The sequence below is a fragment of the Mus musculus genome, chromosome 3, assembly GCF_000001635.26.
Source record: "Mus musculus strain C57BL/6J chromosome 3, GRCm38.p6 C57BL/6J".
Lineage (NCBI taxonomy): Eukaryota > Metazoa > Chordata > Mammalia > Rodentia > Muridae > Mus > Mus musculus.
The window spans coordinates 62,416,430-62,436,172 of NC_000069.6; the positions used below are offsets into that span (position 1 = coordinate 62,416,430).

The following is a 19,743-nucleotide window of genomic DNA, read 5'->3' on the forward strand; positions in this document are numbered from 1 at the left end:
GTGGGGGTGGGGGTGGCAGTTGTACACCTTGGTTGTTGTGAACAGTCTGACTGTTGGTGCTTGTTGTACAGAGGGAAGAATTCGGTGTTGTTACAGAGGGAAGAGACTTCACAGAGTTGAAGTCCAAATTCCCATTTCAGTGTTATCTGCCAGATTGCTTCTTAAACTTGGTCCAGTTTCATTCAGAAGCTGCGTTTTCCTTTGGCTGCACATTTGATAGGAATCACCAGCCTTCCTGACTACTGAGATGTCTGTCACCTTCCTGGCTACTGAGATGTCTGTCACCTTCCTGACTACTGAGATGTCTGTCACCTTCTTCAGAAATATATTGGTCTTCTTGCAGCTCAGCTTGATTAGCAAAGTTTGCAAATTTTCCAAATAACCAACAGATTCTTTTAATGTTGAAAGTAATAAATTACACTCGTATTATGTTTACGCCAAAATAAAGTATCTACAACTTGCTTATGTTGTATGAAAGTAAGTTGAATGGACAGATATCTCACTAGTACCCTGTTTTCAATCCTGTATTTTGGCAAATGTTCTGAAGTAATAAACAAAAATTTCCTTTTCACTAGGGAAAGCAGAGTTATTGTTTTACTTATATAATATTGCATTATTTAGGCTGTTAACAGTTGCTAAAGGCAAGAATCTGTAAAGAAGAGTAATGCATTAGATATTTATATTTTGGATTTACATAGTGATTGCTTACAGTAGCTTCTTTTATCAGTTTTCTTTGAATATTTTATTAAAACTTCTATTAAAACAGCTGGATTCAAATCAGTTATAAATATTCAAAATTATGTGAAATCCAGCTTAAAATGAAGCAGTCCTCACCCTGCTGTGCCTCAAATTCCAAGGCCTCTGAGTTCTCACAGATGTGTGTTTTCAACTGTCCATTAGACATCACCCAGGCAGAATGGATGGCTTCCTCGCTGTTGCTCTTCCTCCCTCCCAAAGCCCCTGTCTCCATTCAGGGTTTAATGACCCACCTGCTCTGCATATGGAACTCCTTCTCAGAAACCCTAGCATCTTCCTTGAGTTTCTCAATGCAATTCATTTTACCTCCAAATTGTTGCCCAATCTGTATTCCCTCTCTGCATGATCTCGCGTCCACATTCCTGCCTGCTGTCTGTCTGTCTAGTCACTTCTCTGTCCCATTTCTGTCCATGGTTGATGACTTACTGGCTTCCATCCTGCAGTAATTCTTGGGGTCACACAGCCAAGTTTGCCGTCTAGGGCTCATCTGTTCTGCAGGCTTCTCTGTCTGCCTACTTATTCTGCGGTTCGCATTTCAGCCTCATAAACTCCCCATTTCCTGAACGAGAGACTATATAGCATGTGGCTCTCTCTCCTCTTCTCCCATTGTACCATCTTATATTCACAGATGACTGACCCACCTCATGGCCTCCTCACCCATACATTTAGTTAGCCACCTCAACTTTGGAGTTCTTACTGGGTCTCCTGTTATCATTACCTCTGTCTTACTACAAAGTCGGGGTTCCTTCAAACCTACGCTCTTTCTTGTTGGCCGGTTTGCTAGAGCAGCCCACAGAGTGCAGGACGGCATTTTTAGCATCATCACTAGCTCATTAAGAAGGAAGACATTTCAGGGAGAGACAAAGGAAGAGCTGCTTAGTGCAAGGGATGGAGCATGCGACACAACCTCCATGCCCTCTCCAGGCTGGCCAACCAGCACTCAGCATGTTCATTCCTCTCAGAAACTCATTGGTTAAGGGTCTTTGTAAAGGTGTCATTGTATAGACACACTAGATGATAGGCCCTTGCTAAATCAACCGGAAACCTGCTGTCATTTCTCCTTGAAGGCGAGGGAGGGGAGACACTGAAAATTCCAACTTTGAAAACGTGGCTTAGCTTCTCTGGCTGTCAGCCTGCATTCTCTACCTACCTAGGCCTCCCCAGCCTCCACGTGCCCACTCATCATGAGAGACACTATTGGTATGGAGGTCCCAAGGATTTAAAAATCCATGTTCCAAAAGGAAAAAAACAAAACAACTGGGAATGGAAAGGAAACCAAGTCTGTATCAATATTATTATTTTTATCCTGCCACATCTCTGCTTTATTGTAATTGTCCCATGATTCTCACCAGTCACTATCAGGGGAAGGGTTGTATATTATTTAACTTCCTTTTAGTGAGTCAATGTTCCCTGGCATATAACCCAGAATCTTTTGTACCGGCTCATGGTTGTAAATGGTCATGTCTCTGTAGACACACTCTTATTACTGAATTCTCATCTCCCTGTTCTTACACACAAAGAGTTGAAAGTAGAGATTGAAACACATAGTTATATGAGAATATTCAGTCATGGTAGCCGAAAGAGCCATAGAAAATGAATGTGTGTGTGTGTGTGTGTGTGTGTGTGTGTGTGCGCGCGCAAAATGTGTGTAATAACAAAATCAGGCAATGTTAAATTACTATTCATCTGTCTCATTAACGAGGCCTGATTACTCTGAATTGCAGTGTAATGAGACTGAGCATTACAAAATACTATGCATATTAATATGCTTGAAATAATATCTTTATTTTGGAAGGGCATGTAAGATTGGGTTCTTTTCAGACTCCTTTTGTCAGCAGTCATGTGGTGGCTTTGCATGCTTACATTTCTTCTTGTCTGTTGTGGAGACAGGGACTCACTATGTTTCAGAGGCTGGCCTAGAACCTGCTGTGCAGCCCAGGTTAAACACACACTCTTGACTTTCCTGCCTCTACCTGCCCAGTCCTGGGGTGACAAACATGCATAGTCTGATTTCTCCTGTACATGGCCAGACAATCTGTAAGCATGATCCTCCCTCCTCCATCAGGGAGAGTTCTTAAGGAATGGAAAAATCTGTTTATTTTTAAAAAGTCCAAAGGCAGAGAAATATCCCGGATCCACTTAAGATCAACACTTAAAGCAGTAATGGTATAATACATTTAAATTTGGACAAAATTTTCAATGTTTTTTCTTTGTGGTTGGGATTGTTTTGTGCTTGCTTCCTAAAAATCTCTAATTTTTTACACACTGTGTAGTGTTATTATTTTTAAACCCTACACAGGGATAGCTGTTGTCTATTAAAATTTATAGAAGACGTAGAAATGTTTTTCCTTTTTTTTTTCTAGATTCTTCACAGAGTTGGAAGCAAGACATCAGAATAACATCTTCATAGAGGATATCAGTGACATTGTAGAAAAGCACACAGCATCCACCTTTGACCCCTACGTGAAATACTGCACCAATGAAGTCTACCAACAGCGCACGCTGCAGAAGTTGCTGTAAGTAGTGTCAAATGCTCTGTTTTTGATCATCTAACTTCTTTTGATTAGAGATCATTGACAAAGCTCAATCAATCATAGACATGTCTCTTAGTTGACAGTTTCCTCCTTGGCAGATGTGTAAAAGCGTCCCTCTTGGAGTGAGGGTGTTGAGGCTTGGAGAGTTTCTTTCTAAAGCATTTAAAAAATTAAAGTAAGTTGAATTTGTTGCTGTCCCCTGCACCCAACACACCTTTCTTCCTCTTAATTGTCCTGAGACTTGACTTATCATCACTCAAACCTCCCCCGTCCCACTTTTCTAATCAAGTAACAACTGGCCATTAAGTGGTTTGCCAGAGGGCAAGAGGGGGGTTCTTAAATGGAGCTAGACAGTAGGATTCAGGGTGTCCCTTAGTATTCTAACTTCTGTAAGCTATTTACAGGAACTGCACGGTCCCCCCCTCCCTCCCTGGGTAGATAAATCTGAGTAGGGCAGGAAGAGTAGAACAGAAGAGTAAGACAAGCTTGAAGATTAATTATGCCACAAGAAAGAGCCAAGCATTTTCTTTCTCTCCACATTTCTTTCCTTTTTATATTATTGAGAGTTTGGGTGTGAGGTGCAAGCCTATCTTCATCATTGAAAGAATCAACAAGTTGCCAAGCAGTTTCTATCCTGTTTTATTTGTATAGGCCCCAGTTGTCATAAGTAGCTCTTTTATACTGTAGTTGTCCACCATAAACCCAGTGTGGGGCTTCCTGACTATTGCTATTCTCACTCTTCCTTAGTGACATTTTTTGGAGTCTCTTCTGGTCACTTCAGGCTGGGTGTGAGGTCTTTGAAGAGGCTGAGGGGATGGTGACAGTGTGCCAGGAGAATAGGGACCCCCCCCCCCCAAGGAAACAGCAGGATTTGCATATGGAAAGAGCTAGTTGGGAGAGGAAGTCAGGAGACCTCCACTTGGATTTCCCTGTGGCAAGCATCATGGGTGATAAACTTTGAAGAAGCTGATGTTACAGAACTGTCCTACAGAAGGATCATGTCCCTGGATGAGAGCACTTGCCTTTTCTTAATAAGCTGTTTGTATTTCTGCTTATAAGCACATACCCCTGCTAGAATCCTTTGCCCTGAGACACAAATGCCTGGAATCAGGAGCCCTCTGAACCATTGGCTCAGCACTTCTAAACATGTTTCACCCAGTCTGGGCCCACCATTTTCCATTCAGTTGCTCACCAACCTCCATTTTCCAAGGCATTACTTCCTCTCCATCTCCATCCTCCGTCTGGGTTTTTCACTTGCCTACTCAAACAATTGTCCTTGAACTTGAATGTATCTTTAAATTGTTTTTCTAGTGAGACTAAGACTCCAAAGTTTACCTGTTCCCAACACAGTAAGGAAGGTTGATGAGGGTGTCTCCCGTGCCATGCTTCAAGGGTAGTAGGTTAGAGCACTCGGCCACTATCTTCCAGTTATGAATTTTGTGTGAAGAAGGGCTCACCTGCACTTTGGAGATTTCAAGGCTGATAAGCCCGTTGTGGTGGCTTCTCAGTGGTTTCAGGATGTTTAACCCAATACCTGGCTTCTACCCACGTGATGCCAAAACTTTTTCCAGATTTTGCAGAAGGCCAAAGAAAAACAAAAATCACACCTTTCACTTTCTCTTATCCCACTCTCTTCTAGGGCTCTGTAACTGAACATACACGGTCATGCTTGAAAGCCAAGGCTTGGATTAGAGAGAGCATTGCTTTTTATTTTGTTTCATAGGATTAAAAAATATGTGAATAGTTACTGCTATGTATTATGTGGCTCTCAAAAATAGATTTTTGTCTAGATTACCTTAATCAAATCATCATGGGAGCTTTTACTTGGAAATTAGCATTTGTGTCTTTAGGGGCATTCAAGGTTGGAGCAGTGATTTCTACTTCAGCTACAGGTTAGAAACTCCCAGGAATCCTCAAAATCTAGCCAGCAAAGATTCTCAAGTTCATTACAGACTTAATAATTACAACCCTTTAGGCATGGGAGGAGCCTGAGACCTGTATAATTTAAATATGAAACCTACATGAAGTTTGTTTTTTTTTTTTTTTTTTTATTTCCTAAAAATCTTTTTAAAACTGTCTAGGAGCTGGGCAGTACTTAGGAGGCTGGGGGAAGTGAATCTCAGTGAATTTGGGGCCAGCCTGGTCTACAGATCAAGTTCCAGGACAGCCAAGGCTACATGGAAAACTCTGTCTCTGGGGGTGGGGTGGGGATGAAGGGGACCAAACAAGAAAAGGAAAAACTGCCAAGAAAAGGATATCTAAAACTTCTCAGCATGAGACAATAAAAATAAGACATTTCTGTGTAACTTGATATTCTGATGTTTCACACTTTAGTAGTCTTGAACCACATCATCTAATTTTCAAATGGTATTTTTTTATTTGATATTTTCTTTATTTACATTTCAGATGTTATCCCCTTTCCCAGTCCCCCCTATGCCCCAGAAATCCCCTACCCCATCCTCTCTCCCCCTGCTTCTATGAGGGTGTTCCTCCACCCACTCACCAATTCCCTCCTCCCCACCCTCGATTCCCTTACACTGGGTCATCTATCCAGCCTTCATAGGACCAAGGACCTCTCCTCCCATTGATTCCTGAATAGAACATTGAATGGTATTTTTTTATAAAATGACCATCATGGCCACTGTCCTGCTCCTTGGTTCTGAACAGCCCAGTAGCTTGGCAACCCTCCTGTCCCATGGGGCATGAGGGCTGTAGATTCAGCAGACCTCCACAGGAGCAAATGCGAGAGAGATAGGTGGGGCTTAGGGTCAGAAAATTTCAGTTTGACTTTTTTTTTTTTTAAAGATTTATTTATTTTGGTTTTTCGAGACAGGGTTTCTCTGTGAAGCCCTAGCTGTCCTGGAACTCACTCTGTACACCAGGCTGGCCTCGAACTCAGAAATCCGCCTGCCTCTGCCTCCCAAGTGCTGGGATTAAAGGCGTATGCCACCAGGCCTGGCGACTTTATTTTTTTTTAAGTGTATCGCAAGTTAGGAGTCTTTGTAAACTCCATTTCCTTGGAATCTCCACCCCATCCCCCTTTAAGGTTTTATAACAGCTCCACTGAGATTCTCTATGGAGTATCTGGCAACAGTGCATGGATATATACCAGCATCACAGTCATTTTCACCTCAGTAGGAGATGAAGAGAAATAAATACTCTGGTGTATGTGTAGATTTCCTGGCTACACAAACCTGTAATCCTAGGACTCAGGAGGCTTACAGGCTGGAAGGAAGCCTGGAGATTAACCCCCTCCAAAAAAACCAACCCCCCCCCCCCATTGAAGCAAAAAACAAAAACAAAAATCAAACCGAAAAAACAGTTTTCTTATTAGGAAGAGGATCTTTGGAAAGGTCAAGATGACCTTAATAATACTACCTAAGTGACATTTCTTTCTTGGATCTGCCCAGGGCCAGAGCAGTGGTATGAAGCAAGATTATTGTGTTCATCTATGATCAAGTTTGAGATCTGATTTGTTTATGCCAAGTTCTCCATTACAAGACTACATTCTCTTATTTACATCCCACTTTTACCATTGCCTAATTTATATGTTTTATTTTATTAATATTATGTAGGGTACCACAGCTTATGTTTAGCACTAAATATAAAAGGCAGAAAAGCCACCTGTGGTGTCCAGTGTATTATGGTGTATGTTGGTCCATGTGCTTACGTATCATTGGTAATGTGGAACCGACCTGTGTATTTGGTAATGTGGTTTCATTTGCTTTTAGGCTCGCAAAAGACATATTTTGAAGTTTCTTTCTGCTTTGTCTCCCTGCAGAGCAACCAACCCGTCCTTTAAGGAAGTGTTGTCGAGGATCGAGTCCCATGAAGACTGCAGGAACTTACCTATGATCTCTTTTCTCATTCTCCCCATGCAGAGAGTGACACGCCTTCCCCTGCTGATGGATGTAAGGCATGATTTGATGGCTGCCATAAATGTGATTAGCTAAGTTACTGCTATTCTGCTTACATTGATGAATACCTCATTTGTAAACCCCCTAATCGAGAAGATATCATCCACCTGCAAAATCTGTCTGTGTTTGAGATCAATGGAGTTTATCTTAATTAATTTAGACTTGTGTGGTCACTCTGGTGAAACATTACCCACATTTTTTGGAATTGGAATGATATTGGCTTCTTTGAGGTCAAGAGGCCTGAATTCCATTTTTGTCTGAGTCACTAAATCTGAGACCTTGGACAGTCACTTTGTTTTCTATCCCTTCCAATCTTGAGTGTTCTGAGATGCTTTGGGGGCTCAGTTTCACTTGGAAATGGGATTCCTGCAGTCTCAACCATTCATTGTGTAAAGCGAGTTAAAAATCCCAGCATCCTTTTGGTATTAGGTGACCTCAATAATGGAAGCAAGAGTTTGACTTTGAATAATGACAAGACATGCTGAGGGAAGGGAGCAGATACCATCTGCCCTGTGATAGGGCTTGCTTAGCCAGTGGGCAGAGTGTGTCTTCTAATCTAATTAGGACAGATTGGCACAGATGTACTTTAAAACTGGGTCATTATATTGGCATGATTATCAGCTTTTATGTGTTTGCCTTTATAGATCAAAACATAGGAAAATTTATCAGAGTTACATAATCGGATAAAGTTGCAATAATATGTTCCCTCTTCCATATTCCACGGTAAATGCAAAGATACTCTCAAACAGCAGTGGAAGTTTGAAGCCCAGCAAAACATGTGACGGTTGTCACTTTCCTGCTCTGTCCCAGTCTTGTTCTTCCTTCTTGTAGGCCATTGCTTGTAATTTAGGAAAGGATTTCCCACGTAAGCATAGTCAGAGCTGGTTACCAATGGTGGCATGTTCTGAGAAATGAATGGCTAGCAGTGCCAATGCCATGTAGTATCGCTGAGAGCATTTCTATAATACAACCTCAGCATGTCTAAGAGAAATAATCTTATAAATCTTATATGTGGTCCATCATTGGCCCAGTGAGCAACTCGAAACTTTGAATAGTCTGAAATATTTTTAGATCAGTATTTAGCCTTTCTAAAGATAGAACACATGAACAATTAATTAAACAGAACAGTAATCCTATTTCTAACACCCCAGATGCAGAATGTTAGATGTTTACAGTATTCACATAGTGGGCTCTTTATACTTTTGTATCATAATCCTGTTGGAGGTTCTGAGTGAAGCTGTAGCCTGTATTCTCAGATAATTAATGTATACACACAATTTTATCTAGAATTTTATTACATAGTTCCCAGTGAATGATGTCTACCCTCATGGAAATAACCCAATATTTCTCATCTTCCTTTTATATCATTAAGGTGGACAAAGTTGATTTTGGAATCATGAACAGTTTTAAAAGTGCAATAGAACAAAACATGAGGGTATACATACACACACACACGCACACACACACACATATATATGGTTAAAGATTCTTTCTCAAAACCTTGCTTAATTTATGTGTCTGTATGAACTGATTTTAGCATAAATGTATTCCTTATACTAGGTCAAAATTTTGAAGGGAGAATCATTAATATAAACCCACATATGTGGCCCTCCACACTTCTCTCACGTAACACTCCCAGTGCTGGACTTGCAGATTTACAGACTGCACTCACTTGCAGTTAAGACACAAAGTACTGTCAGTTACCGATCACATTCTGCCCCTGCCTGATGACATTTGCCAATCATCTGTTTTTCCATATGTGAGAACCCAAGCAAAATCCAATGACTTTAAAGCACTCACTCTTAATTTCTATGTCACTTGGAAATATACATAAATTTGTTAAGGGATGGGCATTTTAGAAACAATTAGCTTGGTTCTCTGAGCTTTCAAAGTTATATGTACACACTGAGTGTTTCTTATTATCAATGCCTACAGTGAGATGTGTTTTACATTTTGAAAGATTTTGGAGTATTTTCATATATATGATGAGGTATCATGGGAATAGAACCCAAATCTAAATATGAAATTCATTGGTGTTTCAAGCATAGCTTGTATACATATTCTAAAGATAGTTATATCTAATAATTTTGTGCACACAGAAGTTTCATGGTGTACAGTTTTCCATTTGTGGTAAGCCTGACAGTCAAAACTTTTGTATTTTTAAAGATTTAGGATCATATTTTCATATTTTAGACATTCATATTTCAGCTTACCTTTAATGGATCTTCAGAGTAACTTCTCCTTTGTTGGGAGCTGACAGTATGTTTGGCATTTAGATAAGATGCACAGATCTCTTACCATTTAACTCTTGGAACAGGGCTGGGAGGTGGCTCTGAAGAGCACCTGTTCAGCAGGGGCGAGGCCAGGTTGGATCCCTGCACAGGAAACAGAATAAGATAAGCATCAGCCTCTTGCAATAGCCTGTTTTATACCTGCCATTGCCGAAGTTTGCAGAGGAGGAAAGTGATGTTTATCTACAACCAACCACATGCCCATGGGTAAATCCCTAGCATAAGGCAGGTCTGAGATTTGTCAGCCTACCTACTGACCTCTGAGTCTTCCTCGGTATTTAGGCTCTATTTATTTAAAGAATACTTCCTAGTTTTTTTTAATTTTTGTCTTGTTTTGTTTTGTTCTTGTTGTTTTGGTTTTATTTTTTTGAGACAGGGTTTCTCTGTATAGCCCTTGCTGTCCTGGAACTCACTTTGTAGACCAGGCTGGCCTCGAACTCAGAAATCTGCCTGCCTCTGCCTCCCGAGTGCTGGGATTAAAGGCATGCACCACCACGCCCGGCTTACTTTGAGGTTTTGTTAGTTACACTTTAATATCCTCATCCCTCATATTGTGTTCAGAAACAGTCCTTTGCATGAGTAAGAGGAAATAGCTAAATAGTAGTTTATTTTGCTACCTATGTTAAGTCAATTGGCTTTGTTTCTTTTTACTTCATCCTAGACTATCTGTCAAAAAACACCCAAGGACTCTCCAAAGTATGAAGTCTGCAAAAGGGCCTTGAAGGAAGTGAGCAAGGTAACTGTTCACCATGATATCAATAAACCATGTAGAAATTTTGGAAGAGTCTTGCAGGTCTGTGCTTGCTATATAAGACTGAGATTCACGAAGCCAAATTCAAGTAAGTTTGGATGTTGACTGTTTCAGATAGGATTTGTTTTATGTACCCGTTCATATCTCCTTTTGTCTGCTGTGTTAATAGATATTTGTTGGTTCTCTCCTCCCAACAAATATTTATTGAGTATCAACTACTGTAGCAGGACTAATGCTGCCCTCTGAATGTTGCTGATAAGCAGATGTGGCTATTGCATTTACGGCATGTGCAGAATGAAGAGAAAGACATACAGTAAATAGAATTACTGTAAAGGGTGATGACTGATGGGGTGGGGTAGGGCACAGAGTGATATTTTTACTGAGATCTACAGCAAGAATAGTTGTCAGCCAGGCATGGAAAGAGTGTTTGGGTTGTGTAGAGACCCAAATAAAAGTGTTGGAGGATTTGAAGAATTCATTGGGAGGCGGGAAGGGGGAGGGTGAGAGGGAAGGAGGGAGGAGTCTGTTACATATGTTAGGGAGTTGGAAGCCATGGTCTCAGATGATGATAAAATGATGGAGATATAAATTCAAATAAGATGAGAAGAAGCTGTGTGTGTGCATGTGTAGATAAATATGTATAGTAGGTTTGGAAATGGTGAAGACAGGAGTCAAAGAAATATAATCCCTGATTGGACAACTGAATCATTTGTTTTTTAACTTCATACTGTGGAAAGATGAATTACATTTGGATATATAATAATGCAGATCTTATAAAACATGAATTTTGCATGAGAATTTAGAGGAGAGCCAAACGTTGGAGACCTGGATCTGGGAATCGTCAGCAGAGGGGATATTTGAGTTTGGAGTATAAAGGGATCTACCTGGTATGAGGATGCAGAATGGGGAGCATAGAAGCCCGTAGTAAAATCCCAGAGAACACTAGTACTTTTTTAGTCTCATTTAGAGGAATGTAATCAGTATAAGAGATGTAAAAACGAATAAGGCATGTTAGAGGAAGGGAAAACAGGATAGCCTAGAAAATGGCTAAGCAATTAGCTCATGGATGCTCTTGAGAAAGGAAGAGAGGCGAATGATTTAGCCGTCTGTAGAGTTCATCCTAAAGTAGATGAAACAGAAACCACATTGAAAGATGCTGAGCAGTGAGCAGGGTGTGCCAACCATAGAGCCAGCTGCTCGGTGGCTGGCTCCTCCAGGGACCAGGCCTACAAAGAGAAAGAGATGTGGCTGAAAGGGAAGGGATATTTATTTAAAGATAGAAGTCTGTATGTTTAGTTACTGTTAGGTGGTGTGGCTGAGAGAGCAGAGGAAAGTATGGTCATCCCTGCAGGTGACATATGAGCAAGGCACAGGGGAGTGGAGACGGAACATGCCAGAAACTTCCTGGATATCTCCTGTTGTTTGCTTGCTTCCTGCATGAATGGAAGAAGATATTCCTTCCACTTTACTGTAAAGTACTATTTCTTTGTATCAGCTTTAAACAGACTCATTATTTTACTCTTCTTTAAAAGCCAGGTTGCAAAGTTTAGGATTAGTCCAGTGGCCCAAATATTTACTAAGTATCAAAGGCTCATTGACCATTTATTTGCAGATCATTCAGTATTTTTAATTGAGCAGAGCTTCTCTTAGTTGGGTATTGTTGAAGAATTATCAGACTTTCCCTTTCCAGAATCTTTTTGTGGTCCCATGATTGACATGTAACACTGCTTAGATTTTGCCTATAAAGTTGGTAGTCTGCCTCCTGCTGCTCTGGTCTGGAAGAGTGTAGGAGCTGTAGCCTGCCCTGAGGTAGAGTTGGGTTCTCATAGGTAAGGACGAAGCTAGACAGAAGACAGGATCAGAGTAGTTAGAGACCTAACATGTGTGATGAAACCTCGTGTGGAGGGTGCGGAGCCACAGAGGAAACACATCTCTGAAAATCTTCTGAGTCCTTTACCCCATCCCCAACCACACTTTTCTCTCTTGGTCACATGCTTCCTATCTGGGCACAGTGTCCCTCCTGGGTGGAACTGTGAGTTCTCTAACTATCAGAAACGGGTCCCTGGAATTTCTGGAAAGTAGATCATTTTCTGGGAAAGTTGAAAGTGTGGTTTCTTGTGGGAGAAGGGGCCAAAATAAAATAAAATAAAATATTGAGGCTGCCCTTCAGATTTCTTACCTCTCCTTATGCTGTGTTCCCAGTTGGTCCGACTGTGCAATGAAGGAGCACGGAAGATGGAGCGGACAGAGATGATGTACACGATTAATTCCCAGCTGGAATTTAAAATCAAGGTAGCCTTCTATCTGTGTTTACTGTATTGCTGCTGCTTGAATCTTATCTAAACAGAGGAAGTTGAGGCTAACAAGGTAAATTGGAACTAGCTTTTCAAAGAAGGACTATAAATTGAGAAGAAAAGCTGACAGAGGGCTCCCCAGATGCCTAAGGGTGTCTCCAGGCTTCTCTCCAGGCCATGAAGGTATGACCTTCGCCAGGAAACCATCAAGGAATTGGAGTACTTGCAGGTGATATTTGATAAAGTACTCGAAGGTGACAATCCTCAAGCACTGTTAGTAGGTCCTGACAAATAATGGGATGCCCTGGGCTGGAACGGAGTGTTAGAAAGCAAGTAAGAATACTTCCTTGTTTCTGCAGAAATGATAGCTAGTGGTCCATTTCTTCCAAGCGTGTTTTTCATAACTCTTTTTGGCTCCGTGCCATCTGATACTGCTTGTCTGATACTGCTCATGAGCAGATGTCAGGATGAACAGACAAGCAGAAAGTGACAGTCAGTGAGGAATTAAGTCCATGCCCCCTCTTTGCTGGAGTTCTTGATGAATAAGCTGAGGATTGTGATTCTATTTTGTTCTATAACATAAATTTAATTAGGTGATGAAAATGGCCATCTACTTTTCTCAGCAACGCTTTCTAACTTTGCACAGTAGTTTCCTAGTGATTAACATGTAAGGGGATTCTGCAGAAGGCACGTTCTCTGCCATGGTACAGATTTTGAGAAGCGCTGATGGGTCAGCCACAGTCTTTTATTGTATACATGAAGAAAACAAATCCCAGAGAATAACTGTGAACAGAGTCACTCAACTAATCATGGTAAAGATCAGAATAAGTGTGAAACCAGGCTGAGGGCCCAAGTGTCCCGACTGAAGGGTGGTGTCAATCCTTCTGTTATAATATCCCGACTCTAATAATCTAAATGCAGATTTATTTTCATAAAATAGATTATTGACTAATATAGACCACTTAGAAATGCCATTTAACGCAACTTACGACCTTATAACTCTTGGTGGATAGTTAAAAAAAAAAGTATTCAGTTAATTTTAAAGAAGAAAATAAAAGAGAAGTTCAAAGAGGTTGAACGAGTCATCCAAGAATTATGCACACAATCAGGTGATCAGGTGTGCTTGGTAGAGATAGCATCCATAGGGTAAGAGAGACCATGAACATACAGCAAATACAGAGGCCCAAACATGAAAACAACGCTTACTTCATTCTGTGAAATGTACTAAAGTATCTCTATACAGAAACAATAAAGACAAAAAGCAGAGGCGGCTTGCACATGAAGTAGAGGCAGCCCTGATCATACGGCATCCACACCATACCTCACATGTAAAATCTGAGTGACAGGGAAAAGATAGGGAACAGATACTGGAAATAACAAGTTAGAAAGCTTCTGCCAGACAGGGAAGGGCAAGGGACTTTTACGATTTTGAAAAATGACCTTATTTCATTCAGGAATTGCTAATGGACATTTGGGTAGGAAACAATCCAGAAGAATGACAAGACAGTCTATTGATGAAGTTATAGAAATGGCACTTTGCAGGCCGCTGGTAGGAAGGACCATCTGAGTCCTGGAACTTACTGTCAGATTTGCAAAGCAAGTTATTGTCGCCCAGCTATTCTGCTTCTGATAGCTGATTCTGGACTGGTGACTATAAAGATTACACAGTTATTTATGTAGTTCTTGTTTTAGCAGTGGATAAGAAACAATCCTCATATCTATCATGGAGGACTAATTACATCAATATAGTACATGAAGCAGAATAAAACCATCTGACTTTGGGGGACCAAAAAAAAAAAGGATGATTGATTGGGGTTTTAGAAAGCAGTGCAATTTATGTATCATTAAATGAAAACAAAAATGATTTTAAAAAAAAGTTTTGCCAAAGAAATTTCTGAAAAGGCACAGAAAGATCTAGCATCTGCCATTACCTGTAGAGGTAGGAGTCAACGTGTGGGAACTGGGTAGGGGAGGAAGAGTGGGAAGGAGAAGTTTTTCACATAATATGTTTTTGTTGTCAAAGGAAGCAAAGACATTCTGAAAACTACTCTCAGCTTTGAGTGAATAAATGAAAATTTAGTATTTCCTAGTGGAATTCAAAGGCTATAAAAATCAATATACTTTAAAACAACAAAGCAGTGGACAACTCTACCTAGCTCCTAAACAAAGAGTTGTCAGAGGATGGCATGTATTTTCTTACTCGTTTATAACTGTCCTTGGTTCAGATCCAGGGCTGCTGCCTAAAGGTAAGACAGCCTTGTGCTTCCAGCATCTGCAGCTCCTGGGGACCCATCCTGACAGATGTTTTTGTAGGGATTCCTAAGCACACTGATCAGAGGTATCATAAGTAGTCCTTTCTCTGTTGACCTTACAGGGAGGGCCCTGCTGTTCCTGTTAGATAATTGTATGATTTTTAAGGGACCGGAAACTCCACAGCCTTCCTTAAAAACCAGTTTGCAAAGCTTGGGTTTAGGCATGACCTTGCATCTTCCTTGCTGAATCTGTGTGAAAATGTGTGTGAACAACCTTCTTATAAAAAGCTCTTTATAAAGTTGGAAAACTGAAATCCTTTTTTTTTTAAATTTTTTTAATTCTTCATTTCCTCCATAATATCCTCAATTTCCTTTAGCTATTTAATCCTTCTTCATGTAACAGAATGCCATCGGCTGGGCCATATTACTGTGCCTTTATTCTGTATACCTTGGAACTTTTGCTTCTTTTATGGATATGTTTTAAAATCAATTTTTGGGCACTATGTATTTCTAGTAGCTTTATTTTCTTTTAAAAAGGGAAAAAAAACTCTAAGGGGCACACATTAGTCTGTGGTTCTGAGAGTTTTCCATTTGGCTTAAACAAAGCTGACTAAAGAAAAAGCAGTATGTAATTCCTTGGATGCAGCCTTTTCTGGGAGATTATGAGGGATCCCGAGAAGGACTCCCTTTTCATAGCCAGACAGAGGCACGAAGCTTTCAAGAATGCATTTCCCCAGTGCAAACTGTATGAACTTAAAAACACATGGTCTTGAGTATATGGCTCAGTAGATTTCTTTCATTTGTTTGTTTGTTGTAATTTTTTGTTTGTTTTGGTTTTGTTTCTTGAAAAGTCCTTTAGTAGTTCATAAAGTGAATAGAGACTTTTAGACTTGTCTCTTGGCAACTACTGGTATCTATGAGTTCCCATGTTTATATTCTACTTTGAGATACTTACAACAACTGATAGATTTTTGTCACCAAGTTTTTCAATTTTAAGTTACTCCAGGATTCTTTTCTAGTTCAGAGTTAATAGTAAAGTCAGAATTTTGTGGCCCAATAACATTTTCTTGTGGTTTTGGCTTTGTATGGGTAAGCCAATACGTTTTTAATGTTCAAAAATAAATGCTATTTTCTCTTGGAGAATATGCCATCTCCAAGTGTATTTTGCCTCGCTTTGCCTGCCAGATAATGCTACATCTCGAGATTATAACGTCTTATTGGTCTTCACTTGGCGGTGGGTACAGAGCTTCTCTTTCTTTGCAGCCTTTCCCCCTGGTCTCCTCTTCCCGGTGGTTGGTGAAAAGAGGGGAGTTGACAGCCTATGTGGAAGACACAGTGCTGTTCTCCAAGAGGATGTCCAAACAGCAGGTCTACTTCTTCCTGTTCAATGATGTGCTTATTATCACGAAGAAGAAGAGGTGAGCACCAGCCAAGGGTTGCCTATTAGAGCATCATCCTTCTCAAGTGTGGGTAGTAGATGTATAAATCCTAAGTATTGAATCAAAGTCACATTTGGCCTTCACTGTCTCTAAGCACAAGTATTACTACGTCTTAACTGTGAACCTCTTGATCCCGGGTAGGCTTGAATGAATTTTTGCAGTCTAAGCTAGTACTCTGAGCATTGGATGCATCCACGTCACTCCGTAATCCCTCTATGCCTGGGGAGGCTACACTCTATTCCAATACCATTTTTCAAACTTCTTCTGTCGTAGAACTCTTATATAAATAATAATAATAATAAAAAAAAAAGGTTAAGGACATGCTACAGGCAACGCCAGTATGCTTTTTGATTCAATTTAAAAAGTGTTTGTAATGGTTTTGTAGCTCGTGTGCCCATGAATGGCTGGGTGCTGGGTCTGCTTCCTCCATGGGGGAATGAAGTATCTTAGGTGGTTGGAAAGTGTTTTTCTCCTTCTGCTCTGCATTCATCTTCTTCTTGAGATGACCAGGAAGAGGTCCATACAAGCCTTATCTTTACAGTTTTTATCTCAAACAGTTCTCAGGACAGACACAAGCACACACACACACACACACACACACACACACAAGCCTATGACTATATCACCCAGGACTACCTACCTAGGGATGGCACTGCTCCCTCTATTTAAAATTGGCATGGTATTGTCTATTCTCATTCAGCTCAACGGCTGAGTTAAAACTTTGGGTTCACTGGGACATGTTTACTGATAACTTGGTAAAAGTTATCATCTTTAGGTAAAGTTCTCGAACCAGGATAGTGCAGCTTTTATTGATAAACTACTAGTGAATAAATACAGAATTGAGGCATATGTTATCTTACTCAGCAGCTGATTTTGTTCTTCACAGGTGGCTTTGCCATCACATGTCATTTTGATCTCTATGTGAAATTTATGTGCTCACAGGTTTTTGGAATGGTAATCGTCATGAACAAAAGAGCAAGTCATATGTTCCCAGTAGAGAGGACAACCTGAGAACCTAATGAACTTCTGTCAAAACTGATGTTTTCTTGCCCTGTCCATAGGGTCACCATCTCTCTAAAGTCCTCTCAACTGAGTAAATATCATTAGATACGCTGCTTGTCCATGATGTCAGTCTGTGGGAAAGAGGCTTGGTAAACAGGCTGGGTTTGAAATGTACAGTATGCGCTGCTGTATTTACACAGTAGCGCTAAGGAGGCAACTGCAGATGCTTTGCATGCCAGAGGCAGCAGCACAGGAGATATAAACCTTCTTGGAGTCAGGCAATAATTCAGACGTGGCTACAAGGGAGAGATAAGGGATCATTATCTGTGCCAGCTCTCTAGGACTAATCCAGCCACCCACTGACTGGTTGGAATTACAAGGTTAAGGCAAGGGGTTTAGCTGCTCTGTCTCCAGTAGCATTCAGCACATGGTTCTTCTGAAAGTAGCTGGTGCTTGCAAACCAGGACTTGATGGTTAGCTTATGGGGCTCTCTCTCTTCAAAGGTAGTGTTGGTTGTTTTGTTTTGTTTTGTTTTATTGTTGGTGTTTTACTTTTTTAATTAGAAGAAAATGTAAATATATTTTTTAAGTCAGGTCTGGGTTGCTTGTTAGCCACTTTATTAATAGTTTATCTTTCCAAATTTCAAGTGTGATTTGATGAGAAGGTGAATTCTTTGGTTTTAGATCTCTGACCTCAGCAGTGTTGACATGGGGCCTGTGCCTCTTTGCTATGGGGTGGTTCCATGATGGAGTGTTAAGTAGTATCTTTGCTGGTTCTCCATTGTGTACTAATAGCACTTCCTCTCACTATGATAACAAAACCATCTCTAGGTGTGGCCTAATGCCTCCCTAGGTAAGAGCTACTTTGGAACAACACCAGACCTTAAACCAGCTTTGCTTTCTGGCTTGATACAGCAGTAATAGTAATATTGTATTATAAGCATGGTAAGTGTGGTGGTTTGAATAGGTTTGGCCCCCACAGACTCATGTGTTTGAATGCTTGGCTCTTGGCACTATTAGGAGGTGTGGTCTTGCTAGAGGAAGTATATCACTTTGAGATTTCTATGCTCAAGCTCCACCCAGTGTGGAATCAGAGCCTCCTCCTGGATACCTTTGGATCAGGATATAGAACTCTTGGCTCCTTCAGCACCAAGACTGTCTGTAGGGTGCCAAGCTTCCCACTATGATGATAATGGACAGAACCTGTGAAATTGTAAGCCAGCCCCAAGTAAATGTTTGCCTTTATAAGAGTTGTCTTAGGGCCAGACAGTGGTGGCAAATGCCTTTAATCCCAGCACTTGGGAGGCAGAGGCAGGTGGATTTCTGAGTTCGAGGCCAGCCTGTTCTACAGAGTGAGTTCCAGGACAGCCAGGGATACACAGAGAAACCCTGTCTCAAAAAACCAAAAAAAAAAAAAAAAAGAGTTGGGTCATGGTATCCCTTCACAGCAACAAATTCCTAAGATAATATGTTACCAGATAGTAATAGATTAATATGTACTAACATATGATAACTGTTACATTCCCATAATAACACAATCAGTGTGCTCCTGACTATATCCACATGTACAGCCTCATGGAGTTTGGTACAATTGATCCTATATGAAATGCATAAACTGAATCTAAGACCTTAATTGGTTAAAACTCTCAAAGTTTCTAAGGCAATTGACTATCTTACACTTATTTAATACCTTGTTTATGCCCAATCTTTTCCCTTAGTTCTACTTGACTCTGAGAGCAGAATCTCTGTCCCTGAGCATCTCCAGTAGCTGCTGTATGACAGCAATACAAAATGAGTGGCTGAGGAGTCCAGAAGGCCTGCCCACAAGCATGCTTTCCAGTTGGCCTGTGTTTCCATATGGCCTGCTTCTCTGCTGTGCCTCTGTCAGTCAGCCCCTACTTCGAATCACTTAGTTATTGGATAGAGTCTGCTTCAGTCCACTGTGACTTGACTACATCTGCAAAGGCTTTTTTTTTTTTTTTTTTTTTTTTTTCTTCTTCTAAATAAGGCAACTTTCAAAGTGTCAGGAGTCAGGGCTCCATCACACTTCTTTGCAGCATACAGCCCAAACCACCATATTCCCTGACCACTTAGCATCACCACCTTGGCCCACTTCTTTGATTCTTGGCTTCTTCTGATGAGGGAGTTATATCAGACAGCAAGTCTCATTAAAGATTTATTAGGAAGATCTAGGGTGTGGAGGGACGAATCCATGGATGGCAGCCTCTGCACCTGAGAGAGGACAGCAGCAAATTAAACAAAGGGCAGGGCTTATATAGGATTTCTTAGGGGGCAGAGCTTTTCAGGGCAGAGATTTACAGAGTGAGGATTGGTAGGATTTAAAGTCCTGAGCTCCTGTGGTTATACCTCATGATGGCTGCAGGCTGAGGTGGGAAAGGAGGTGCCTCCTGTGGTGGCTGGGACAGGAAGTGTTACTGCTTTGAAAGCTCCTGTGGTATTCCACTCAGGGACTACAGTGACCACAGAAACTCTTATGAAAGAAAGCAT

The 19,743-nt window shown here is 40.8% G+C and overlaps 1 protein-coding gene across 1 annotated transcript in view; it reads left to right on the plus strand.

Moving 5' to 3' along the window:
• Arhgef26 (Rho guanine nucleotide exchange factor (GEF) 26) overlaps positions 1 to 19,743 on the plus strand; it is a 123,445-nt gene that overhangs the window by 77,653 nt on the left and 26,049 nt on the right. Inside the window, exons 6-10 of the mRNA NM_001081295.1 lie at positions 3,120 to 3,272; positions 7,072 to 7,201; positions 10,160 to 10,234; positions 12,452 to 12,541; positions 16,059 to 16,213. Coding sequence (NP_001074764.1) covers positions 3,120 to 3,272; positions 7,072 to 7,201; positions 10,160 to 10,234; positions 12,452 to 12,541; positions 16,059 to 16,213 — 603 coding nt within the window. The remainder of the gene's footprint in view (positions 1 to 3,119; positions 3,273 to 7,071; positions 7,202 to 10,159; positions 10,235 to 12,451; positions 12,542 to 16,058; positions 16,214 to 19,743) is intronic.